The 27,883-nt window shown below is 40.4% G+C and overlaps 1 protein-coding gene across 1 annotated transcript in view; it reads left to right on the top strand.

Moving 5' to 3' along the window:
- Window positions 1-27,272, top strand: part of tanc1b (tetratricopeptide repeat, ankyrin repeat and coiled-coil containing 1b) — a 100,635-nt gene extending 73,363 nt beyond the window's left edge. Inside the window, 24 exon segments of the mRNA XM_028590452.1 lie at window positions 121-243; window positions 2,326-2,607; window positions 2,946-3,100; window positions 7,251-7,482; window positions 8,537-8,703; window positions 10,504-11,111; window positions 13,352-13,460; window positions 13,799-13,921; window positions 16,268-16,504; window positions 16,603-16,788; window positions 17,394-17,472; window positions 22,352-22,485; window positions 22,773-22,896; window positions 23,423-23,598; window positions 23,766-23,802; window positions 23,805-23,892; window positions 24,690-24,819; window positions 24,822-24,833; window positions 25,840-25,884; window positions 25,886-25,950; window positions 25,952-25,980; window positions 26,880-27,023; window positions 27,123-27,157; window positions 27,159-27,272. Coding sequence (XP_028446253.1) covers window positions 121-243; window positions 2,326-2,607; window positions 2,946-3,100; window positions 7,251-7,482; window positions 8,537-8,703; window positions 10,504-11,111; window positions 13,352-13,460; window positions 13,799-13,921; window positions 16,268-16,504; window positions 16,603-16,788; window positions 17,394-17,472; window positions 22,352-22,485; window positions 22,773-22,896; window positions 23,423-23,598; window positions 23,766-23,802; window positions 23,805-23,892; window positions 24,690-24,819; window positions 24,822-24,833; window positions 25,840-25,884; window positions 25,886-25,950; window positions 25,952-25,980; window positions 26,880-27,023; window positions 27,123-27,157; window positions 27,159-27,272 — 3,434 coding nt within the window.
- Window positions 27,273-27,883: the final 611 nt, after the last annotated feature.

The raw sequence follows: 27,883 nt of genomic DNA, 5'->3' as shown, positions 1-27,883 counted from the left end.
CACAACATTTTTCTCTTGTGCGTGTTTCTGTCTTAGTCTTCATAGTCAGTGTGACAAATGCACTCAAGATGCACCCGGGTGTCTGCTTCACTTTCTCTTTATTTCTGTCTCTGTCTACAGCGACCAGTTCCACAAAACTGGAAGACCTGAGCTTTCTTGATGAACAGCGGAACACCCCCCTGCGGACATCTATTCGTCTACCATGGCATAATACAGGAGGAAGGCCACCTCAGGACTCTAAAGGTGACTGCGCTATTCATTATGGCTGTAGATACACATGAGGCAAGTTAATGGCTTTACTAGACAATTTCCTTATTTTGTGATAGTGACAATTTATAGATTTATATTTCACTTTTGTCAGTTGTAGTGCCAAAGTTAGTGTTTTCATTGTTTTGGCTCTACTCCAGTGCACTAGATTTCAAATGAAACAGTCCCAGTGTCTGTGAGGATAAAGTGCTATGTTTCAGGTTTAATGGTGTGTTCATATCCATATAAGGTAGCGTTGGAAAGAGTGTAGGAATTTTAGGTTTGTATACTGTTAAGAGGTACTGTATGTATAAAAAGTGCTACAATTCATGCACAGTTCATCTGAGGTAGATGTAAACACCCTCACACTCGAAATAAACATAAAAGTCACCACTTAAACCTCATAGTTGTCGTTTAATTTCAAATCCGTTGTGTTTAAGTGCAGAGCCACAAAACTATCCTAATACTTAAAGTATGCAACGTAAACACTATTGCACTGATTTATATTAATGCTATACTATCAAAAAGCGTGTTTCGTGCTTTAGCTCTACAGATAAAATCATGGCCTTGCTTCACCAGCTTTTATCTTGGTTATATGTTTGAAAACTCGGTCTCACTGAGAGAAATCCCACAGAGTGAATATTTTATGAGAAAATAAATAATTTAAGATAACATCATTAGATACTCAAACTATTTAACTCCATTTTGAAAACGTCCTCTTCCTTTTCTACACCTCCTTAAACATGACGTTGACACAGAAGCATCATGTCAGTGGATTAATTTGTATATCCCTGAAGAAACATCGGTACTGAGAAACAGTCCTTGTCAGTTCAGACTTATACAGTATTTGTTCTATACTGTACGTACAGTATACCAGTATTTAGTTTTTCGTTATTGCCAAGGACCGCAGACAGTCATATGCCACGTGATGTTATGGTCTTAAACTGTTCTAGACTGAAGTGAGTGAAGAAATGAGATATGGTTAGTGTGGGCAAGAGACACCACGATAGCCCACAGGCCAGGTTAAAAGTTTGCCAGCTGTTGACCAACAGAATTTTTGTATATCATCCTAACCTAATCTGTCAAATGTTCTAGTAATCATTATATTGAAGAACATACAATAATTATTTTAAATAATATTCCGCCTGTATGCATTCATTATGTATGCAGACACATTATTTTAGTAGTAGCAATAATAGCAGTAAGTTTAACTATCAAATAGTATAAGCAATAGTTGTAAAAGCAGCATCAGCAGTCATATGGTAGTCGTGATACTAGTATTAGTAGAGGATCAGAGCTTTAATAGAGTTCCTGAGTGAACTTTTGGCCTGTACTATATATATCTATATATATATATATATATATATATATATATATATATATATATATATATATATATATATATATATATAGTACAGGCCAAAAAGTTTGAACCTCTTCTCATTCAAATGTGTTTCCTTCTATTTTCATGACTATTTACATTGTAGATTCTCACTGAAGGCATCAAAACTATGAATGAACACATATGGAATTATGTACTTAACAAAAAGATAACATTCATAGTTTTGATGCCTTCAGTGAGAATCTACAATGTAAATAGTCATGAAAATAAAAGGAAACACATTTGAATGAGAAGGTGTGTCCAAACTTTTGGCCTGTACTGTGTGTGTATGTGTATGTATGTATATATATATATATATATATATATATATATATATATATATATATATATATATATAGTATATGGCGATGTACGCAGGTTTGTCTGTAAAGGATAGAAGATGAATTTATTCTGGGATTAATTAAAAACTGAACTAGAACGCAGCATCAGTTTGAAGTTGCCAGTATTATCTGAGGCTGCAGAAGAGCTTACAGTTGAATGGTTGACATGTGAACATGAAGACGCTGTAATATTACTGACAGAAAGTGGGATTAATTCCAAAATCAAACTGAAACATGTTTCATGCCTTTGTCTAAAAAGCGGTCTCTCTGGCACTGAGTAGTTTTGCATTTGTGAGAGAAAAATAATCACACAATTGTAATTCTAATGTGTGTTTCTTTCCTATCGCTTTTTCTCAGCTCGTTTTGCTCCCTACAAACCCGTGGACATCATGCTCAAGCCCTTGCTGTTTGAGGTGCCCAGCATCACTACAGACTCTGTGTTCGTGGGCCGAGATTGGCTCTTTCAGGAGCTGGAAGATGTCCTGAAGGCCATTGAGTCCACAGAGAACCACGGCGTTGTAGTGGTGGGCAGCGTTGGTTATGGGAAGACAGCCATTATCTCCCGGCTAGTAGCACTGAGCTGCCACGGAGGCCGAATGCGCCAGATCGCCTCCAACAGTCCCAGTGCCTCCCCAAAAAGTAAGCAATTTCAGTATTTGCCTTTCAATGTGAGCACTAAATTACCTGCAAGTTTTTATTTTATGTCCTTTTCATTTTAATATAAGCTTGCAGGGTATGGAAGTGAAGTGAGGATATATCCATTGACAATATAAACTCTACACTTTACTACTGTTAAACCGATTTCAAATCTATGCCATGACAACATAAAACCCAATTTTGCTAATGCATGAAATACAAAATAATACTTAGTATTTAAATGTCATACTCATCTGTAAACATGTAAGTCTATATTAGTCTATATATTTATTTAATTTAAATGTACTGTATGTGACAAAGTGTGTGTCTGTGTCTTCCAGGTGGTGGGGGACCAAGCACAGAACTTCCTCTCAGCCAGCCACCACAGCCCACTCCACCTGCCAGTGCAACCAACACACTAAGGACCAACAGCTGCCCGGGGACCCCCGAGATGCAGCGACGTAGGGAAGAGGCTGTCAAACGCTTGGCTGCAAAGGTACAACTTTAGCCAATACTGCACTTAGGCTTTCAGGAGAAATCACAGTGTCAATGAAAAAGACATTCACTTATAAGTAATTTTCACTAACCTGATGATCCATCCCAAATACAGACTATTATTTGTCAGTCAGCTTTATAAAAAAAGGCTCTAATCAATCCTTATTAGAACAAATGCACAGGTATCTGTTTTCTGTTATTCTATATTAATTAATCAATTGCGTCCACGGTTTTGGACAGTATATATCTTCCCTTCTTGCAGTTCCCTCTGTCTGTTCTTGCCAGTGATACGATCCCTTATTACAAAGATGTTCATGGTGTGCAGATTTGCTTTTAGTATGTATGAGATGCACTGCAGAAACCTGATATGGTGTCAGCTCAGTTGATTTATGTTAATATGTGTTTGTTTATGATTTATAGTTGTTTATGTTCATTTGTTTGACATTCAGCCTTTAATATATATGGATGGTCTTCAGCAGTCCACTGAGATTATGAAAGACGCTTCCAATGTTGGTCTCTCAGAGACCTTTAATATCCCAGGCTTGTTTGATTTGAGAAGCAGTGAGCTTAGTTAAAGACTTGGCCATGAAAAGCAAGTTCAATATTAATGCCCGCAGCATCTCACTACTGCAGTGTGACTGTGAGGTAGTGGGAAGATAGAAAACTTTGGCTCAGGTCTTTAGTTTGTCGTTTTAGCTCTCTGATGGAAGGATATTGCATTTTGTAGGGGGAGAATTACCAGAAAGGTCTCTCTGTGTGGCCATGGAAACACACAACAACAGTATAGTCAGAAGTTTTGTCCTAAATTACAAAGTCTGGTTCTGCTTCATCAATTTTGATCCCTTTTTTTTTTTTTTTTAAATGTCTTTTATTCAATTCAATTCAATTTTATTTATAATATCAATTCATAACAAGAGTTATCTCAAGACGCTTTACAGATAGAGTAGGTCTAGACCACACTCTATAATTTACAAAGACCCAACAATTCCAGTAATTCCCCCAAGAGCAAGCATTCAGTGCAACAGTGGCGAGGAAAAACTCCCTCTCAGGAAGAAACCTCGGACAGAGCCAGGCTCTTGGTAGGCGGTGTCTGACGGTCCCGGTTGGGGGTGTGATGAACAGTGGCAATAATAGTCACAATAAAGATAATGGATTAGTGACTAGAAATAGTAGTTGTAGTAGTTCATGGCATAGCAGGGCACTGCAGGGTGTCACAGGATGTAGCAGGGTATAGCAGGGCGTCACAGGACGTAGCAGAGCACTGCATGTTAGGATTCAAATGTTAAATCAGTGGAGTGCTCTTTTAGCCCTCAGGCCATCAGGCACCCTAAATCCAATCAATTTAAAATCAATCTACAAATGGTTTCATTGTTAAAATTACATAAAGAGTTATTAGGAGACCAATCCGCAAATGGACATCTACTAATTAGTATTAGTCCCCACCCTCCCACTCTATGTGAAAGTCTGCATACTTGGAATTTCTTTAGCCATCTAAGAACCGTTACATACTTTTAACCACTGACCTGAGTTAGATCAAATCACAAAAAAACAAATCACTTTAATCAGAGATTCAGTATTACTCGCAATTAATATAAAACATACTTTTCATTTTGTTATAGTAGCAAGTGAACAGTTTAAGCATTTCTGGATTTTAGTAAGCAACACTGCCATCATTATTGTAGGCCACTTGTCTGTGAAACAGTTGGCAGCAAAGACACAGTTAGACCATATATCTGCAATGGTTTCTCTGATTATGATCAACATTTTTCAATGGGCAGACAAGTCCTCATGGTACCTGTCTGAAATGTTCTCTACGGCTGTCTTTTGGTTTAATAATTGTTAGCTCCACATCTTGGGATTCTGCTGTTAAAACTGTCATAGTGGTATGCTTTTGTCAATCAGTTTCTAATCATCAAATCTTAAATTTTTTGTATTCAGCATCCTGAGATAATTTCAGTGGCAGTAACTTCTCCACTGGGCTTCCCTCCTACACCTTTGGGGACTACTGACTACACCCTATCCACATGTGCAGTGTATAATACAGCACCACTGCATGTAATAACAGCACATTCAGTTCACAGTTGACTGAAATTCTCAGAATCATTTAATAACATTTGCATCCTGGTGTCCCTGTAACACTGAAATGGGGCATGAGATAACTACTGTACAGTTTGCCAATGCCTCTGGGAACGCTAAAGTTCATGCACCAGACAGCTGACCTTACACCACTGAGGCTCATCTAAATGTCTGAGAAACCCAAGCAATATCCCTTCAGCCAGTTATTGTGTAAAGTGTTTCCAACAGGCGCTCTCCCAGGGGCTCTGTTCCTGTGATGTGTGAATACTGATGCAACACTGAGCAGCTTCTGTCAAATTCTGTCAGTTCTTTTTAATTATTGATTTGAAAGTGGTCTCTGAGGCCATTACATTTTATGGTTTATTGCAAGTTTTATGTCTTACCCTTCTGACAGAGGCATGTTTTTTTTAGGCATTGTTTCTTAACAGTGAATTCAATGTTGTGCCCCAGTACATGAAGTACTGCAGGTGCACTGCAGAATGTTGCATCATCATTTGTTGCAATTGTTATTGCTCATTGATGAGGCAGTAGTCTACATGAACTGCAGCCTCTTTGCCAGGCACATATCTAAAGTTATTGTATTTATACATCAGCATGTAACTTTAATTTGCTGTATGTACTGTATATTAATTTACTGTATGCCCCAAGAGAAAATTGTTCCACTGTCTCTGTTTTCTCTGGAAAAGTAAACCACCACGTCACAGCCCTGTTTGCAACACAATTATTCCAGGTGACTGAAGAGCCATCGTGGCTTACAAAATATAGAAATAGAACAAATTTCACTGTACCAAATCATCCACTATAGTGTATAATGTTTAATAATGTGTTTGAAAGAATATCTGAATCAGTTGCTGCTGCTGTGTTATTCTCTTGGTTTAATTTAGTTCCTGTTCTCTCACATTTGTTTCTTTTTATGATACGTAGAGCCAATTTATTCCCATGGAATTTAATAGCAGGCAGTCCTAGGATGATGTATTCTTTACCTCTAAAATCTTGTGATAATTTTCTTCCTTTGTTTGTGTGTTTAGATCCTGCTAAATACTTGCTGAGTTACCTACGTTTCTCATAGACCATACCACATTAGCTTTGCAGAGAAACACATTATTTTGCCACTTTTGTAAAGAGCACACATCTGGAGACAACTAGTTGATATTGTAGTGATGGATAGGGATGACATGTGCCATAGACAAAGCTCCAGCCCCAGTTAAATCATAATTACTTGTTTGAATCGCATTCCCTTCTTTGAGCACCGCCATCATGAGGCTCTGGATTGGTGTAGAAAGTTTATGGTATCATTGCTCCTACCTAGTCTTGTTTCAGACCTCTAAATCACTGTCAACATCTTCCAGTCAGAGTGCTCATAGTGGATTTGTTAGTTCATGTGGTTTATATTTCCTTTCAGATGTCACTGTTGTATGGCTTAGAAGAAAGTAAGCTTTAGTCAGTGATTTTTCCAGAAGCTGGTCACTGCTGTTGAAGGAGCATTATGAAGCAGAGGAAATGGTCACCGGCTCCTCCTGCTGATCTCAGAAGTGTGTCAGCTCCTCCAGGTTGCACTGTAATTAGAACAGAGTCATACATCCCCAGGGCATCTCTTTTTCCTTCTCCCCCATCCCTGTCCCTCCTTTTCCTTAGAAATCAGACCTCCTTTAAACACTGCAGCAACCTGTTCCGGCTCAGAAGATCCTTCTTTTAGAGCTCCACCTGGGATCCAATGGCTCCTTTTTATAGTAGAGTTTATCTGAGGTGGTCAGCCTTTGCCCAGTTACTTCATCATCCATTCTAAAGTCATGTTCTCAACTTGGTTGAAGGAATATGTGGCTGCATGGAGGCTATGAATATAAGAAGGCGTAAGACTCAAGACTGTACACAGAATTTGCTTTTTAGTCAACAAGGCAGTTGGCTTTTGCAAATGCAGTGAGGTTATTAAATGTTCTCAGCTTTGCATATTTTCATTGCTAAAGCCAAAACTAATTTACGGTCTTCCTTTATTACTCTAACATGTTTTTAATACTCATTAACTCTAAAATGACCCTGGCTTTATTGTTTTTTTCCCCCTTCTCTTTGTGTTCCAGGTGGTGGCATATCACTACTGCCAGGCGGATAACACGTACACTTGTCTGGTACCAGAGTTTGTTCATAGTATCGCTGCCCTGCTGTGCAGAGCACACCAACTCAGTGCGTACCGGGAGCTGTTGCTGAAAGAGCCCCACCTCCAGAGCATGCTGAGTCTGCGCTCCTGTGTCCAGGACCCAATGGCCGCTTTCCGGAGGGGGGTCCTTGAGCCACTAGCCAACCTTCGTAAAGGTAAAACACACAGTTGTATCATATTTAACTATTTCATTTTTGTTGGCTCCTACTGTTGTGACTCAGTTTGCTCATTTGCTATTTTATTCTTTAACAGATGGCTGTTACTCCATAGTACTCTAAGAAATGTATATTATACAAAACATTCTTTAGATGGCACAGCACTTACCCTTGGCAGAAGTGCTGACAGGCATCTTAATCATTTTTGTGTATGTGATTACATTTTTTTGGGATAAACTGTACTTGTCTTTAAGGTTTCTAACTGACAACCAACACTAAGTTATAGTGTAAATTGCTTTGTAGGCCATCTGAAACCGCTGCTAGATTTTGCAAAAACAAGTAGTGTGTTAGTAGTGTTACAAAGGATAACTATGCCCCAACTAATGAGTTTTGATAAACCAACTAGAAAGCTATAATAAGATCATAAGGTTCATTTTGAACCCTACTTGCCTCACATACTGTCTGCACTGTCCTCTTGTATCCCTTTCTAACTACTCCCTACCTGTTATGGATATGTTGATACATAACATGTGTCCTTGAGCCCTGAACCCCAAATTGTTCCAAATGTTTGTGTATGGGATCCAATGTAAGCTCAGGATGAAAGCGTCTGCCAGGTAACTGTAATGTAATGTAATGTAACGAAAGTATTGATTTCATTTGCTGTGTCATTAAGAGACACTGCAGCTTGCAAACATTATAGGAATGTACAAGAAGACTATTACAAGCTTATAAGTATACCAAAGAATCAGGGAAAGAGTAACTCAAACAGCTGGCACTGAAAGTAACTGTTATCTTTACAGAGCAAATGTGACTTAACATTCAATTAGAGAGTGAAGTAGGAGCAGTGGCTGTGTAGATGATGAAGCTAAGTAAAAGCCCCTACTACTCACTCTCACCGCACCTCTGAGAGAGAGGGTTTAGTTACTGCATTGAAACAAGGCACCTCCCTGCACACACGCTATGGTGCAGTTTAGTTGAGCTAATACTTTTATGAGCTGTACCTCACTGCACATCATCTTACCCTTGGTTGTTGTGTGTGTGGGTGCGTTTCCAGAGCAGAGGATTCCAGAGGAGGACCACATCATCTTGATAGACGGGCTGAACGAAGCGGAGTTCCATAAGCCTGACTACGGAGACACCATTGCCTCCTTCATCACGAAGATCATTGCCAAGTTCCCCTCCTGGCTTAAACTGGTGGTCACTGTCCGGGTCAATTTACTGGTAAGAAAGATAAAAAACGTGCAAAATATATTTTCTTGCAATATGACATATGTCTTGCATTTATTACATTGACGGTTAGGTAATTTAAGAATTCTCTCAACGCAATTGTAGGATGTAACAAAGCTCAAGTCCGATCTGCCGTCACCTCCTGATACTCTCGCTGACTGCCATCAAACCCTTCAGATTTTGACAAGTGTGAAAGTTGAACGGTTTGCCTGAGCTGCTACTCGTTGTCATACTCTACTCTCTACAGAGTCATTTTTGTCAAGCATATCCAGGAACATTCAAGAAGGAACTGAAGTATCAGTGACCCAGGAATCAGGACTGCATGACAAGGAAGGAGCAGTCACTTCGAGCTGACTAGCTTGGAGGGAAAGTGACACTAGGTCGATCAGTTACAGAGATGTGCTGGGCCTGTGTTGAACTGAGCTGAGGCTTTGACATGCCTGATGAGACCCACGACGGCTGATTTTCTTTGCTGGGATGAAGCACTGAGCCTGGGATAATAATGTGATAGCTGACATCCAGAGCTCAAGTTATTAATGCTCAGGCAGAAGCCAGGCCGAGATAGTGTCCATCAGTATGCAATGCACTACAAAGTTCAGCCCATTTGGTTTTATCCTGTGAGTCAGAATTAATATTTGGTTTATGTCAAAGTTCTCTGTATGTGCTTAATCAGTCTATTGTAATGCTGATATTTTGTATTCAACACTTAAGTATTCACCTCTATTAATCTGTCAGGATCCATTGATGGTGTGGAATTTTTTTTTTGATGTCCCAGTTAACTGCACACAATGCAATTTGTTTAAAACATTTCTGTGAAAGTGAATGTAGTTGGGCTCTGATTGACACAGTGAAGCAGTTTTTAAATGGAAGCAATTTTTTATCTTAACTTGCGAGTCAGTTTCACATATTACTATGTCCGAGTAACTTCATTCAAATCATTTTACATGGCATCGGAAAAGCAACCACAGCATCATATTTGTGCATAGGAAGTGTCACAGTTTTGTTTTGCACTTGGAGCAAACAAGTAGGATGTCACCAAGGAGGAAGATTCAGGATATTGGCCTTTGCTTGCTAGACTAATATCTGGCTTATCCGTGAGCTGTTGCTAGCACTTCACTCACCTTGGGGATTATAATCAGTGCGTTTCAGTGCATGTATGGATACATGTGTTTGTGTGTGTGTGTTTGCTGTACCTCGTCATGATGAGGAAGAGAGAAGTCTTATCTCACTGAGGCAATGTTTCTTTAGCCTCAGACAGGCAGAGGATTGGAGGATTAAGGTGCATTGATTTCTCCAACCCCCAGGACATAGATTGAAATGTGAGCTCTGGGTCAGACCTCTGTTAGAAGTGTTCCTGTTGGCCCCCCCATCATCCCATCCATCCCCTACCTCTTAATACTCACTTTCCCAGTCCTGTTTTTCCTCATAGCCGCATTTCCGATAGTAACAAGTGTCTGCTTTGGCCTGATAGCTCAGCTTGTTTGCTCCCCTACTGCTCAAGACAGTCCTCTGATAGTAAACGCTCACAAGCCATAATTCTTCTGTTTGTCTGGTGTGGTAATAAGGAATACAATTTATATTGCAGAGGTGAGAAAGAGAACACTACTTTTGTTGTTCAGTATTGAGATTGAATTGGTTCATGTTCTCATCAATATAGGATAATTTGCATTAAGCATGGAAATATGCAGTACCAGTCAAAAGTTTGGACACGCTTTCTCATTCAAGTTAAAGAAACCTTTGACTGGTACTGTAACTTATATGTTACTGACTGTCTTTACCTTGTATCTTCTATAGGAGATCACCAGCCTTCTGCCCTTCTCCAAGATCTCCCTAGATGACTTTTCTGACAACATAGAGATAAGCAACGACCTCAATGCGTATATCCAGTACCGTATCAATGGCAGCAAGGATATCATGAACAATATTAGCCTGAATGGCAAGGCCGACCCTATCACAGTCGGCAAGCTCAGTAGCCACCTGATCTCCCGCAGCCAGGGTTCCTACCTGTATCTTAAGTTCACCCTGGATCTGTTTGAGAGAGGTCACCTGGTGATCAAGAGTGCCAGCTACAAAGTCGTGCCCGTCTCGCTGGCTGAGCTCTACCAGTTACAGTGCAACATGAAGTTCATGACCAATTCAGCCTTTGAGCGCTCACTGCCCATCCTCAATGTGGCGCTTGCCTCACTGCACCCCATGACTGACGAACAGCTGTTCCAGGCCATCAACGCCGGCTTCATCCAAGGGGAGCTGCAATGGGAGGACTTCCAACAACGCATGGAGTTGCTCTCATGCTTCCTCATCAAACGGCGGGACAAGACGCGCATGTTTTGCCACCCTTCATTCAGAGAGTGGCTTGTGTGGAGAGCTGATGGAGAGAGTACAGACTTCCTCTGTGACCCCAGGTCAGTCCTCTGCTTTTTTTAGGCAAATGCAGTGACTCAGCAGCTCTCCTTTTGGGCTACTATTACATGACAAATCTGTAGCATTACAAGTAGACCCTTAACAATCTGTAGGAAAGTACAAATTAAGCCATAGTAATAATTACATGAGAGTAGTCAAATTTATTAAATTTAGAAGGCTTTTTATCAAAATATCCTTACAGTAAATTTTAGACTGCACTGCTTGAAATTCAGCCATTTGTGTACAAATAAATGCACATAACAAATATCTGAGTTGGGGAGGACATTTAGTTTGAGATGTTCTGTTTTGAGAGGTATTTATTGTAATCATAACTGTCAACATAACTGTTTGTAATACAGTTGGTAATGTACTGTATTGCAACTTTTTTTAATTTGTAAGTAGCAATCAAAAATTCACAAGGACACTACTGACATACAGAGATCCCTTTAGCAGACAGAACAGCGGAGTTTCCATTGAAAAGTCTCTAACAAGTAATATTGCTTATTTAGTCCGGAGCTTTGGCTGTTGGTAGCAATACATATTTATATGGGATTATTTCATAAAAATCACGTTATCAGTGTGTATTCCTACCATTGTGTCCCTGTTACCTAAAAACTACTGCTGTCAGTTAAACGTGTTGCAAACCCATTTTAACTTTGTACATTTTTTTATTGCGAGATTAACATTCTTTTTTCACATGCTGTTGCAACAACTAGTAACGTTAGAAAAACTACAACACCACACCATATCTAGCTAGACCGGAAACAAATCAACAGGCATGCCACACACACTTGTTTGGGCTTGCGAGCCGGCCAGAGAATAGTAGGCTAACGTTACGTTTTGAGTGGATGGTGAGCACGAGACACCGAAATGGATGCCAATAAGATTCTGAATGGAAAGTTTACTTTTAAAAAGTTGCCAAATGGTTCCATTGACAAGAGCAAAGTGATCTGTGTGTTTTGTCGCTGTGAACTGAGCTATCATCGCAGCATGTCCAGTCTGAAATACCACTTGATGGCCAAGCACACAGCTGTTCTCCGCCCCCTCGTCAAAGCCAGGCGACAAAAGCACAAAGCAAGACGATCCACTTTTCCATGTTGATAAGAGCATTAAAATGAGAAAAAAAATAATGGGACAAAAATAAATCAAGGGACATTTAGAATAGATTAAAAAATCGGATTAATTGCGAGTTAACTATGACATTAATGCGATTAATCTTATAATATTTTAATCGTTTGACAGCACTACTAAAAACATATATTAGAAATGGACATATGGAAATATAAAACAAAAAAAAGTTTTTGGGTAAAAATGTTTGCCTAAACGTTTTACATAATGTATGCAGTCGTATGCATCTACTTTGTATTCCACTTGAGATTCCAGGACAGACTTCAGTCTGTACAAAATGATCTTTACTTTCTGCCTTGCCCTTCTTGCCCTGAGAGACAGGCTTATCTGCTTTAGTAGTGCTACCTTATTGTAATTCTGTAGCCCCCTTACCCACATTAGAGACTTCAGTCATTCACGCTTAATAAATTGGATGATGTCACATTGGCATGCTTTCTTCCCTCCCTGTTGCTCGTCAGTATCACCTCTGCCCACACAGTGATGTCTCTAAATGGACCAGAGCTGAGCTTCATATTCTGGTCATTCATAGCCTTCCAACTCCCATCATTAAAAAACAAAGGCTCAGAATCTGGCACAGGGAATGCACACAAAAGCTTGCTGCAATGCCTCTCTGTTTGTTGCAGGGCACGAATAGGGAGAATTCTAACCAGATCAAAGTGATCTGCAATCATGCATGTCCTTTTAATGAAGTTTTGCATTAATTAACGGCAGAGTGTCTGAGTGAAGAAGGAAAGGAGAACCTAGGGGTTTTACACTCTTTCCCATCCTTCAGTGGGGCATTTTCTGCATTTACATCGAACTCACAAAAGGACAGAACAAAATAGTTTTCCATGACAATGCCAAGGTGCTCTTCATGACCAAAATGAGTAGTTTCATTTTAAGTGAGGCAAAAGAATACAAAATGCATCAGATTTACATATAGCAAAAAAAAAACATCCAAAGTTTATCCTGAAGCAGAAGGACCTGATGAGGCTATATTTTGATAACTTTGTATCAACATTAAGTTTTCAACAACAAAATGGAAAACTTATGTCTCCTGGTGTTTTGCTGTAATTATATTTGTTACTTATTCTCTTTTACAGCTGAGTATCCTTTTTGTTGTTTCCTCACCCAGGACTGGCCATGCTCTTATGGCTTTCATGCTTTCCCGCCAAGAGGGGAAACTGAATCGTCAACAGACCATGGAGCTGGGGCACCACATCCTCAAAGCACACATCTTCAAGGTACAGCTATGGAAGCTAGACAAGCTTTCTAAATTCATCTTTGATTGAAATCCATCCCTTCTAGAAAATTAATGTTGTTCATTCTCTGTATCGTGTGACTATAAAATAGTTCACCAGAGGAGAAGCCATAGGATGTGAAGACAGCTTGTTCAACTTATGTTCATTGACTTTATGTGTGTTTATGTCTTTGTGTGTGTGTGTGTGTTTATGTGTTTGTGTGTGTGTGTGTGTGTGTGTGTGTGTGTGTGTGTGTGTGTGTGTGTGTGTGTGTGTGTGTGTGTGTGTGTGTGTGTGTGTGTGTGTGTGTGTGTGTGTGTGTGTGTGTGTGGTGTGTGTAGGGCCTCAGTAAGAGAACAGGTGTGTCATCCAGTGTGCTGCAGGCTTTGTGGATTAGCTGCAGTGCCGATGGCCTTTCTGCAGCCTTGGCCTCCCTGAGGAATCTCTACACACCCAACGTTAAGGTAAAGATCTTCTCCAGCTCTTCTCCAGTTCTTGTATGTCTGTTAGACCTGATACAGTTAGCCCATTAGCTGATTAGATGACAAAATGGTAATTAATTTAGAATAATTGATCCATGGTCATCTCTTGTCTGCAAGGCCAAATACCATAAACAGGCAGGCAAAAGTGTAAATTAGTACTCAAATAGTTAGTCAGAGTGAGTTACGAATTTAAATGGACGGTAAAAATATAAAAGCTGAAAACTTTTCTTCTTCACCTCCAAACTGTCCTTATTACTTCCGCCAAGGAGGTGATGTTTTCAGTTTGTTTGTCTGTCGGCAGGATTACGGAAAAACTAGATAAATAGATGTAGGGTGTATGTGTATCTCATGTTAGCAATGAATATAGACCAAGTGAAAAGAGTGTGTCTGTGATGAAAGACGGTCAGTGTTATGTTAGTTGATTAAAAAACAGTTGGATGCCAACCGCTTATTTGAACACAAGAAGAAAAGAAAAGAAGGCAGATACATTCAGTTTGCATTTTTGGCCAACTGTAATATCATTTATATCTTGTAACGTAATAATATTTCCAGACTAAAACTGGTCAGTTGCTTATTCCACACAGTGATTAGCTTTTTAAGCATTAGATATTTCCCAGGCATTCTTATTCTCATATAAGCAACACGGAAAATGAATAATGTTAGCAGGAAATTGAGAAACGTGAGGAGTTAAAATGTCAGCAGATGAATGGGGCACAGAAAGTAATACAAGGATAAACTGTTTTTCTTTTTCTTTTTTTTTACCATAAATATGTTTTTACTGTATAATTTATTCAGATATGCAGTTACGGTTTTGACTCCTTTGATAGTCTATTAATGATTTGTTGCTTTTGTTTGGAGCCCCTTCCAGTTTAGTTTTGAGGGGGAGAAAATCATTGGCCTTTCCTAGATTATGTCACAATGATGTATTCTGGTTTGAAGTGAAATTATCCCACATACTTTCTCAGCGGTTTAATGGTATTCCATCACTTGTTGTCATCCTCATTGTCTATTTGCGAGTTATTGTGTGTAAGTTTAACATCACTCAAAGCGACATTTACAGAATGACCTTGTTCTGTCCTCTGGGGAAAAACAGAGAATTGCTGTTAATTTATTCCAGATTGGATTCAACACAAAGCACACAATTTCATTTCCTTTTGTCAGATACTCATTCCGCTCCGTTCTGTTTGACTAAGCATTTATTATTGATTTCCTCATCACGGAAGAGAATAACACACTTAATAAGTGCATTCAGTAGAATGTGACCACTTCATTTTGTGTCTGACCTTTCCTTGGTGAAAAATATCTGAAGCTGAAGCAATAAGAGCTTTTGCACTAAAATGAGCTACGAGGGAAAATCAAATGTATCTTAGTCGGAGATCTAGATTATGCTGCTGTTTGAATTAGTTATTGCCCATGGTGTTCACAAATCCTTGAATGTCATAAATTGGAAAAAAATTTGCTTAGAAAATGGTTTAATCCCCCATCTTGTTGCACCTCCAGTATAACAAACTCCTGCCATGTTCTTTATTTAAAATGTAAGTCAAGATCAAATTTTTTTCTTAAGATACTTTAAGATTACCTTGTGTAATGTTGTAAATAGTGTAGAAAAAAATGAGTGCATACAAAATTCAAATGATCCTACTAGATATTTTTTCTTCGTATATGTTTAAAATGTATCTATAATTTTGTCATCCTGATTTTTCATATTTAATTTAGCTATTTGGGTTGATTTTGTACACACAACCAGGATCCAAAGTTGGCACCATCTACCAGCTGGTAATCTATTGAGTGGCTGGTCAAATTTGAACATTCACTAGCCATTTGGTGGACAAAAAAGTTAATTTTGGACCCTGCACACAACATATGTTGCATCTCTGTCTGTCCTGGAAGATGGATCCTTCCTATGTTGCTCTTTCCATTTTTTTCCCTTTTTGAGGGTTTTTTGGGAGTTTTTCCTTATTAGAATGGAGGGTCTAAGGATAGAGGGTGTTGTATGCTGTACATATTGTAAATCCCCTTGAGGCAAGTTCATTTTGGATTTATGATATTAGGCTGTATGTATAAACTTGACTTGACATGTTTGAATACAGACCGATTTTTTTACTTTAAAATCACAGCATGGCAGCATGTTGTCAGTCCTTTGTTTCCTAATTCAGGCAATTACATTCATCTTTAAAAGTAAACAATAAAAGAGACATTTAACATAAGAGGGCTTATTAATGCAATAAAATGGAATGGTTTACAGATAATACAAGCTCACAGATAGTAACACTTATAACATTGTTCCAACACCAGCTGTCTGTGTTTGCATTTCATTTGTACAATCAGGTGAGCCGCCTGCTGATGCTGGGTGGGGCAAACGTGAACTACCGTACAGAGGTCCTGAACAACGCGCCAGTGCTTTGCGTCCAGTGCCACCTCGGTCATCAGGAAATTGCCTCCCTGCTGCTCGAGTTCGGGGCCAGTGTAGATGTGGTGTCTGAAAATGGCATGAACCCCCTCTGCTTCTCAGCCGCTGCAGGGCACTTGGGACTAGTCATGCTGCTCTGTAAGAGGGGGGGCAAGGTGAGGAGCCCACATTTTTAACCCTCTAGTCTTATAAATAAAGATGATTTAGAAATATCTTTAGGCCAATAAAACTAACCATGTTGTATTCCCACCAGGTTAATCATGTAGATAAGAGTGGTCAGTGTGCACTGGTCCATGCTGCTCTCCGAGGACACCCAGAGATTATCCAGTACCTGCTGGAGCTAGAATGGAGTGCTGAGGGGCAGCAGCAGGACTGCGCTCTGAAGAACAAAGCTCTTCAGCAGGCTTTAATAGCAGCCTCCAGCATGGGACACACACAGGTCCGACTGACACACATGCATATATTTTAATTTACACACAATCAACCCTCACCAGTCCCCCGAAACAAGAAAACAAATGAATTAACCTTCCACATTGAATTTCAAAGAGCAGAGGAACTATAGATATAATCTGAGCAAATCTTGTTCTCTGTGATGATAAAGGTTCCAAGTGTTATTCAGCCTTGTATGTCTGAAAGCAGGATTCAGGGATTGATCGCGGTGCAGTGCTTTTGGCTGCCCAGGTGTGATGCAGGCTCAAGGTTTATTTTGGCTTCCTCATTAGTTGGAATGGGATCCCGAGGCCCGGCTCAGAATAACAGAACTGGGCCAAACTAAGCTGTCAACCCACATGTAAAAGAAGACACTGTTAAAGTCAAAGTACTAATCAGATTGGACACAACTCACATAACCTCATACAGTGGTTCAGAGACAAGTGGTTCTCTAGTCTGATGTGTTTTTAAGTTTTTTTTTTCAGGCAGTGTTATCCCTTTTCTTTGCTATTCCTATTCTGCTACAACATTAGCATGTTGTATAACCTCTTGAAGGTTTATTTGATATATTATGCTGACACTGTATACCATTAATCTAGGTTTCTTTTTTGGCAGGTTGTGAGAGGCTTGCTGGTGTTGAATAATGAGCATGCTGTGCAAGTTGATAGCCACGACACTCTGTGGGGAGAGACAGGTATGTTTTCATTCATCTTTTTGCATTACATGGCTCCCTTGTATCATCACCTGCTGTTTTAGCATTCTGGACCTTGCTGCTGCAATTGCATGCTGCAGTGGAAGGTCTTGTATCTCTCTTCTGTACAGTAATGCTCTCTGTTTGATGTAGAGGTCACTCATCCCAAATGTGTGTGTGCTTTCTGGTAAAAATCATTAGTTATTGTGGCTCATGTGGGTTTCTACTTAGAGTTTGGTCAACACAGCATTTCCTCTGAACAATGATTTTCCAACATGCCACTGGATTTCAGCTACAGTATCCCCCTTGGGGCTTTATGTTAAGATCCTGCCAACAGTTTGGACATTTTGACGTTACTCCAACATCTGTTGTATACATTGCATTTAGGTATACCAGGGATATTGCTGTATAATTGCATATAGATTATAATCCATTTAGATCTTGATGTTTACATTTAGCTGTTGATCTTAGATGAACCTTTTTTTTCTGAGAAAGATGTCTGTGACGACTGGTAAGTTTGTGCGTCTGCCTTTTTAAAGGTGAGCGATGACAGAAAGTAAGAGCCAGAGTTTGCCATCGGGAGGTATGTTGTGGAAGAAAGAAAAGTCCAGGGAACAATATGAAGTCTAAAAGCAAGAAGTGGCTGTCAGGTGTAAAACTTGCTAGGAAAGTGTCCAAGAATCATGATTTTTAAGCTATTGCAGAGGTGATGTGGTGATAAATGTACTGTATGTAGCTGTACATTATGTCATTATCACTAAAGACACCAAGAAGTGGTCATAAGAATAATTATTCACACATGCTGTTTTGTGGTAACCAGTTTAAGTAGTAAAGTATTTCTGATACGTTATGTAAGTTTCAGACACACGCACTGTTAGAGCTGCAGTATGTGTACTTGTGAATGTTTTGAAATGTTGGACACAAATGAAATGTTTGTCTCTCATCTTCACAGCTTTTGCTGTAAAACTTAGAGATCCAGAGCTATACATGTTCAAACCACACCCCTTCTTCTTTGACAACAGTTTTTGGTGCTTTTTTTGTGCACAATCATACTAGAATAGATAAAAAAAATGAGAATTTTAATAATAGTCTTTTTGTGTCTGTCTCAGTTGTAAGCCAGCAGCATTTAGCAGTAAAAGTTTGGTGCTACAGGAATGTAGGTCAGCCCATTAGTGGAGAGGCTGTCCACAGTGTGGCTAACTGGTGCTTGTGCCTTGCTAAATGACTGCAGGACTTCAGACCTTATTACAGTCCTGGGACAAAGAGTCATCCCTCTGAAATATTCCTTTGTGGAACTGCTGCTCTGTTTCCACTGACATGACTGGAATCTGTGTTCTGGTACAAGTGACACACCTGCCTGCTCATAGTTGAAAACATAATACATTTGTCCAAAGATTTGAATTGGATTATAAAAGTTGATATGTAACCTGGACATGACTATTACTGTGAATAATAGTAATCATACTCTCATAAACATTGGAGCTTCTGCAGTATTTACCTGTCAGCTCTGTTTACAAAGTGGATATTATATCACATCACCCTCTTGGCATGCCTTCTGAAATAATGAAATATTATATCACAGGTAGCAATAGAAAGAAAAATATCACCACTGATCTGAAACAAAGTGACTCCAAAACCCTTGGCAAGACCGCATATTCAAATATTTTTGTACTCATTTAAAACGAGATCCAAGCTCATCTGCATTCAGGGCAAACACAATTATGACTAGAATGTTCATATTTTGTCCACCAGGTCATGCTTGAAATAAAGCTGCAATTTCTGCAGACGTAAAATTAATAATATTGGTGTATTACATGTAGAGATGCAGACACAGTAAAAATCACTGCTCATGTTGGCTGGTGATTGATTAGCACTGAGCGATATATTAAATCTTACTTTAACCTAAAATCCCTTTCCTACCATTCAGCGTGCAGATTTCATAATCCAATCTGGTAGCAGCCGGTGCTCTGATGGAGAGAATGCCAAAACCGATAGTTTTTCCAATATCCCCTTAAAAGCTGCCATTCATCGTTATCTCCCAAACAATTCTCTGATAACACCCTGTGAAGAAGCAATTCATATTTAAAATTCAATGGTATATTACATCTCTATGCAAATTGAATTGCACATCTGGGCAAGCTCCATCTTTTAAAATCCCCTCTTAGCATTCAAAACTCTTTTCCTTTATGCAAAGAAAGGTAATTTAACTGCAGAGAATCATTCTCGTTGTGAGCACACAGCAGCAGGATTGGCTCAAGGCAACGCCCAACAAATTCTTGTGTTGCAGGAGTGTAATCTTCTGTAAATCATGTATCATTTTATGATACATTTTGTTGTTTTAACCTGTATGTACAGATGAGTATAGATCATCCTCTGGCATTTTGTTATGAGAGCTAATTAGCACATATCTGCTTCATCAACCACCAGAACCGGACTGTGGAGAGAGAGAGAGAGAGAGAGAGAGAGAGAGAGAGAGAGAGAGAGAGAGAGAGAGAGAGAGAGAGAGAGAGAGAGAGAGAGAGAGAGAGAGAGAGAGAGAGAGAGAGAGAGAGAGAGATTATAGCAAATTAAGTAGCCAGTGTACTTCTGTGTATGTTATTCATGTCAGTTGTCATGGCAATAATCATAACATATTTCTTTTATTTGAGTCAGAATATAAAATAATGTTTTGGTGGTCAGGGCTTTTCTGTGTTTGTAAGTTCATGCTGATGTAGCTTTCTTTCGAGTGGTCTAAGGTTCTGGAGATTGGCTGCCCACTGCTCTAAATACTGTAGTTAGAATGACTTAAATACAGGGGACAATTTCTGAATATGTACAATATAAAATGCACTTGAGGTCATTTCTGCCTCTGTTCAAGGCTCTGCAGTTTATGTCTTCTGTTTGTACAAAGAGGGCAAGCATTCTTACTGTATAATAAGAGCACAGCATGAGCAATCCCAGGCAGCAATTTGTTGGTTTTCTCAGGTGCCTGGGAAAAAGATGCTCTTTATTCTCGCACCAAGTGACAAACACCTGCATTTTACTCTAAGCGCTGAACCCATCACTGTTAACTGTTTTCTGATGAGAAGATATGTCTCTAGGGGCTTTATTTATCAGCATTTTGTAGGAAATAGTCTTCATCCAAACTACCCTGCGTGTAAACAGGAAGCTGAATTAACTTTCATTTAATTTAGCTCACGTCACTAATTTCTGTCTTTCAGTGTGAAGCAGTTAAATGTAAAAGACAACTTTTCAGATAATAGAATTTAAATTCTAAAATTTAAAATTTAAATTGTTCACAGATGTAGAGGCAATGTATGCCTGTGTGCTCAGCATAAATGCATTTATTATGTAATAGCGCATCTGCCAAGTCCCCAGGCAAAGCAAACACTTTAAATTTTACAAATAATCAGTGTTGCCTTTTATAAATTGCCTGCAACCTTTTGTTATTGACATTTCATCCATTATCAAAGTAAATTGAGTTATGTATTCCTTTTTACCCTGAGAAAAACATAAACTATAACAAACCTCTATCTTGTTGGTGTGTCTTGGGTTTCTCCAGCCTGGTAGTGAAGTGGTGGGTAAGGACATTATTATGTATTTACTTTGTAAATCTGTTTTTATCAGACAGTGATTTAGTCTTCTCACTACAATCATTGTAGCTTTACAAGAGTAGGCAGAGCAGAGTGGAGACAAGGCTGACGAATAATAGCTTACAAAACACAAGATAAGATTAAATAAAATACGGAATGCTGAGATGCTCTAGTGTTAAGATAAGTGTTTGTGTTAATACTGTTAACATGAACATATGGGAATGGCACTAAGCATGGGGAACTTTTTAAGAATAAAATGAGTTATATTAAAACAGGATTCACTTTCAAACATCAACTGCTCAGCTGTTGATAGTTTGTTCAGTGTAACCCTGGTGTAACCCAGCATCATCCCAGGTGCTGTTAATGTTGCTCCCTGGAGCCCTAACATAGGCTAAGATTAGTCATTGTTCTTCACGGTGTGTGAGGATATCCATATTTTGAGCAGATGGAGGGTGGGGTAGTTTGGCTCTGATGACTGTTCATCCAGATGGATGATGTCAGTCAGAACTGGAGAATCAGCGGCACCTTAAATCTCTCCGAGGTGAATGTGAGAGCAGAGCTGTTGTGATTCTTACAGTGGATCTTACTCTGTTTTGACAACCAGCGCCATCTAAGACCGCCCATCTGCTGCCATACGTCAGCAGCAGCCAATAAGCTCTAAGCATTGAACATTTTAACAGTCAGTCTTTGTTTTCTTCACAGACGCAAATACAAGCACAAATTATTGTTTTCTTTTTCGATAAATCACTTAGACACAGTTAATTCCATTTAATCGTGTTCTGAAAAAGATACAAAATATAAACAAGAATGGGTGTTTAACATAACTGTTTGACTTTGTTGTCGGATGTTTTGCCTGTTAATGCATAAACTGACTGGATTCTCATCTTTTCTGTACAAGGCCCAGGGAGCTTGAGGCAGGAATTTAATGAGTTTAATAAGCATAACATAATTGTCTGTTTTAACACTCAATTAGCACCAAACATCAGCCTGCTTTTCTCTACTCATCTTTGAACAATAGGAGGGATTCTGAGTTTGCAAACACTATTTATATCTGAGCCTTTCCTTTTCCACATGCTTGGGTTACTAAAGGACCGGATGTTGCTCATGCGCAACACAAGTCTGTGTACCATAGATGTTATCATGTTCACTAATGCTTTTGCTATACAGTGTCCTCTCTGGCTTAGGGTTGTTAAGTGGAATGGTTTAAATTCCACTCTGATCTCATCACTGTACTGTATCCTTACCTTAACTTGTTCCTCTGAATAAAGAAGTCAGGCCTACATCAATCCTAACATTTCCTCCTCTTTTAGCCTTGACGGCAGCAGCAGGCAGGGGGAAGATGGAGGTATGCAGCTTCCTGCTGGAGCAGGGGGCATTGGTGCAGCAGGTCAACCGGCGGGGGGTGTCTCCTCTATTCTGCGCTGTCAGACAGGGACACTGGCAGGTGAGACACGCTGAGTGGCTCTTTTGTGCCAGACAAACTATCCCTCTGTATCCACAGCAACCACACTGCTTCAAACTACAAGTCAAACACCTCAACATTTTCTTCTTCTAAATCTTTTAACCGTGTGTGTGGTATTAAATTGTTATCCAGTTTAGGTTTTATGTCCTGCCCTTAGAGCTATCTCTGGTTTAATTGTTTCCTGACGCAGGGTCATGGTCCCTGTGTGAGCTCTGTGCACCTGGATGTGTTTGATGTCTGTTCTCTGACTGTTCTTGTCCGTTTGCTAGATTGCAGAGCTACTGTTGCAGCACGGTGCTGATATTAACATCAGCGACAAGCAGGGCAGGACCCTACTCATGGTGGCTGCCTGTGAGGGTCACCTGAGCACTGTAGAGTTTCTGCTTTCTAAAGGTAAGCATTCAGTCTCATTCACCAGGAAATTACAAGGCAGGGAATACTCGTTAGCTGGATTAGATTAGCAGGAGTATGTTGATAAGAAGTGTTTATTGACCATTGTTTGTTTCAAAGGTGCATCTTTTTTTTTCTCACTCTTATCTTTATTGTTTTAGGGAAAAATGAGAACAAAGAAAAAAACATAGCATAGTAATCTCAGTTTTGAAAATGATTACAAAGTGCTAAAATAAGATAAAATGAACAATCAAACATAAAACAGCAACCAGATGTGATGAAGAAAAAAAAAACATTCAGATTACACAGATTCTAATGCTATTTTATATGTTGTCCATTTGACCCATTTTTCTTTAAATTCAGCTTCTTTCAATCTTAGAATAAAAGTAATTCTTTCCATGGTGAATATTTCCTGCACAATGTCTAGTATGGCTGGGTGGCTCAGGTTTGAGCCATCTTCTTGTTATTGCTTTCCTCCCTGCCGCCAATAATATCTTAACCAAATATTGATTATCTTTCTTTATCAAAGGTGCATCTTTGACTTCGATGGACAAGGAGGGACTGACACCCCTGAGCTGGGCATGTTTAAAAGGACATAAGAATGTAGTGCAGTTTTTGGTGGAGAAAGGTGCGGTCATCGACCATACGGACAAAAACGGACGAACTCCACTGGACCTCGCTGCCTTCTATGGAGATGCAGAGATTGTAAGTGAAATTAGTTTAACAACACACACACCAACACCACCATTCATTTAGCCTTAACTGAGAGCATCCTTTGGCCGTTATTAAACACATACTGTTCTGTGTTAGGCCAGCACATGACTGTCAACACCGTGTTTGTGAGTTTTTTAACGGTTGGTGCTCTCATGTAGGTCCAGTATTTGGTGGAGAGAGGAGCAGTGATAGAGCACGTGACTACAGTGGGATGAGGCCTCTGGACCGGGCCATAGGCTGTCGGAACACGTCGGTGGTGGTGACTCTGCTGAAGAAAGGGGCCAAGCTGGGTAAGCACAATGCTTTTGTGTAAATGCTACTGGAAATGTAGACCATGTACATAACTTTGTGTGCAGATGCTCAGTGCTGTCCATAAGTTGACCACCTAGTCAGCTGTTACTCCTGTGGTCTCTAGAAGCAGTCCGTGGTCTGCTGAGTTCTTTCACGTCTCAGTAAACACTGAGAGACTCTCAGTATTTAGTTTTGCCTCTATGTCGAGATTGTTTCTGTCTTGCTCAGTATCTCATGGTACTAAAATAAGATTAGACTAATTTTGTGGAATGTTGTGGAAAAACAGTTTCCATTCCTGCTTTTCACTCACTTGTGTGTGTGCATGTGTGTGTGTTCCTCTTTTCCCTCATGTGCTGCTTGGCTAATTTAAGAATGTGACTTATCACCTAAAATGACATTCATAGAGCTATCTGGGTCTGCGGCTTATCTCCAGTGCACTCTGCTGTCAAAGGAAAAAGTAATGGGCAGAACCTTTACTTTATTTTCTTTCAGCACAGTTCACACTGCGTAGCCTACATTTACTGCCGAAAATAAGGCCATTTCAAATTGAGTGACACATAATTGTACATTGTCACAACACACACTTTGTAACACTTTTTCCTTTACTACAAATGGCTACTCTGCTGTTGCATGACCTCTTTTCTCTTCACTGTCTCCTCCTAACTCTTTCTTAACTGCCTTCAATAAACTAAGGCTACAGAACGTCACCCACGATCGATCAGGTACAATCTTTAGGTAACCTTACCTTGTACCAATTTCCAGAGAATACAGTGACCATCTGTTGGTACCAGGAACAACATAACACGCCTCTTTGTACTTCTCTTTCCCTCTACACCCACAGGGAACGCCGCATGGGCTATGGCTACTTCCAAGCCGGATATCCTGATCATCCTCCTTCAGAAGCTGATGGAGGAGGGAAACCCTACTTTTACAAGGTAATGTGCAACTCGCAAAGAAATTGCTTACTGTCAATTGTGAAGAGCACTGTCTGAATGAAATGTTTCATGTTTCTAAACTGCTTTTTTACAATTTCTGTGCAATTTCTTTGTACTAAAAAGAAACATTTATTTTAGTTATTATCGAATGATGCAGACAGATCTCATGAAGTGGCGTATGTATGACACGCCAATTAGTATGCCATTATTGGCGTGTTATCAAGACGCATACTGCTTTTTAGCGTGTTTACGCCATTTGGCCCATTGACTTACATTACCTTTGTGATTGCGTAGAATTGACGCCGTAGGGGAGTAGTATGAAAGGGCGAAAATCTGCATAGGGAGGTTGGTTGGGGTGGAGGATGGGTAAAACACAGGACTTTCACCCAGGAGAGCAGGATCATGTCCCGCGGTGATGTTTTTTCCACCTTTGTTTTCCTAAACTCAACCCGCAGGTGATGTTTGCTAAACCCAAATCGTAGCCTCGCGATAACGCCGCAACGTGGCTTTAGAAAGTGCCTCGTGGGCGTGTATGTTTACGCTGTGACGCCAGCAGACTGCTGTCCGGCTGTATACAGCGTAAACATACACGCAGATAGCTCAAAATGCGCACAGATAATGTATGTTTATGCAAAGTCATGATATCACGTTGAATGATGTCGTTTTCCTTTATAGAAGTGAAAAAATGTGTGTTGTTCAGCACAACGTCCCGATTACCATCCTTTTTTCTAGCTCTGTTAAATGTAGAAAATGAATAGTGTATGTTCTGCACCACTTACCAAAGAAGCAATGATCGATACCTGACATTTAACAAATTGAGTTTGTGGCAGAAAGGACAAACCTGTCTGCTGTTACGTGTGTGTGTGTGTGAAGGGAAGGTTCGAGCTGGAGAACAGCTATTGCGGGAGTATCTGGTGCATTCCATTGCCCTGCTTCTTTCCCTGACATTTTCCTTCTGGTTCTGTCCTCTTCCTCACTGCATGTTTGCCCTCCATGTGTCTTTCAGAAAGGGAAGATGAAGGAGGCAGCCCAGAGGTGCCAGTACGCCCTGGAGGAAGTTTCCTAGAGAAGGCTTTGGCGATGACCTGAAGGCATTTAAAGACCTGAGGGTCTCTGTACCTTAATCTCTCCCGCTGTCGCGAGAAAAACCAACGTGAGCCTCTCAAGAGACACTTTTTTTTCCTTTTGTTCCTCAGCCAGTGCTGTATTTTTAGCGTGATCCTTTTAATGACTTTAAATAAGGCCTTTCACTCACTAGAGTTTTGTCAGTGAGTAATGAATACGATTGGGCATCATTAAATGGATATTTAGTGAGACTTTTTTTCTGGTAAGTATCCCCAATTGTTTGAAATGTTTTAGACAAAAGATAAGTCTGGGACTGAAAATGATTTGAGCATGTGTGGGCAGAGGAAGCTTGTTAGTGTTCAGATGGTAGCAGGGGCAGAGTTGGGAGAAAGCTACAAGCACACTGGGCAATGAACTCAATCTCCTCAAATCTTGTGAAACAATCTCCGCTCCTGCATGTGCCAGCATGTCTGCTCCCTCAGCCAGAGTTTAACTGTGCCGCCAGTTTCCTGTTAGTCATTCAATTCATCATTGGGTAAAAACTATTTGAGATAGACTGGAAATTTTAAAATGACAGCATAATGGTAATTTAAGCTGTTCTGTCTTTGAATTGCTGGATACTTTTTCTGCAGAAAAGCTCTTCATAAAAGTTTGTTTACATAAGTCTTAGTCTAGGCATAAGTCATCAGGCAGACTTATGTAGCGAGCCAGCTGCAAACTAACAGGGGATCCGGAGCGAAACTGGCATCATGAGGTTGTCTGTATCTACAGCACCTGAGTGCCTGCCAGTTATTTTATCACTTCACACAGGAGCATAATTGCTGAGAGAGCCATTTAGTTTGAAAAATACTGTTATGTCCTTAATGCAATAAAGAAGACATAAGCGTGTATTCTTTATTTTTAAAGGTTTATTTCTGTGATCGAAACTTAGCCACATGTGCTTGATTATTAACTGGTTAAATGTATTGATTCTGCCCCTTTTGTAGGATTTTGGGATGGCTGAGGAGTTTGCAACAAAAGCACTGGAGCTGAAACCCAAATCCTATGAGGCCTTCTATGCCCCAAGAAGAGCTAAAAAGAAGCAGCAGGTATACTATTCAGCACAGCTCCACAACAGCTCCTGTGGTTTGTTATTGGCAGTCTGGATCTGGTAACAATGTTCCTCTTCATTCTTTCTCCTATCCACAGGCAGTTTTTCGCAGCCCTGGCTGACCTGCACGGCAGCCAAGCTGTGCCCCAATAACCGGGAAATCCGCCTGCCTGCTTGCTCGAGTAGAGGACGAGTGTAAACAGATGCAGCGCAGCCAGATCAAAGGTGGCCTCGCTGGGGCTGCAGCTGCTTCCAGCCAGGCGCCAGGAGGCCCACCAGTCTGACCAGGAGCAAGACGAAGGACAGGAGGACTCTTCAGAGCACTGTCGTACCAGGAGGGTGGAAGGACAAAGAGACATCCTGGAAGAGGAAGAAGACGAGGAGGCCTCGCTGCACAACAGGACAACAGATGCCTGCTGGTCACAGCACAGTTATTCCTACAACAGAGTCTTACCCTCTGAGCCCGTCAGCAACAGTTTGGGACATCAGAGTCAGAGCCCCAGTTCCCCCAGGCCCCGGGCAGGCTCCCCTCCACCGCTACCCCCGAGAGCACCGGGAGGAGCTGGCCCAACAGGGTCTGGTCCTGCAGCCCACCAAGCAGGCCCAGATAGTCAAGACCAACCAGCATATGAGCTCCATGGGGGGAGGGTCCAAATCTCAGTACGCCCCTCCAGTCCCTCACCGAGCAGACACACATGTCCAGTATGCTGAAGCCGGGCCCAGGTATCGACATCAGCCCCTCTGCCGCCCCCAGCTGACGAGCCTGTATACGGGAACCGCACAAGGTCGCTGGCAGCTGCCTCCACCTCCATGGGTCACAGTTGTGAAAGTGAGAGCCCCATTCCTCCCAGGCTTCCTACTTATCATGCAGCAGCTCCAAGGGTCTGGGGCAAGA

The sequence above is a fragment of the Perca flavescens genome, chromosome 11 (genome assembly GCF_004354835.1).
Source record: "Perca flavescens isolate YP-PL-M2 chromosome 11, PFLA_1.0, whole genome shotgun sequence".
NCBI lineage: Eukaryota > Metazoa > Chordata > Actinopteri > Perciformes > Percidae > Perca > Perca flavescens.
The sequence above is the reverse complement of the archived record's forward strand: the minus strand, read 5'-3'. Positions and strand labels throughout refer to the sequence as shown.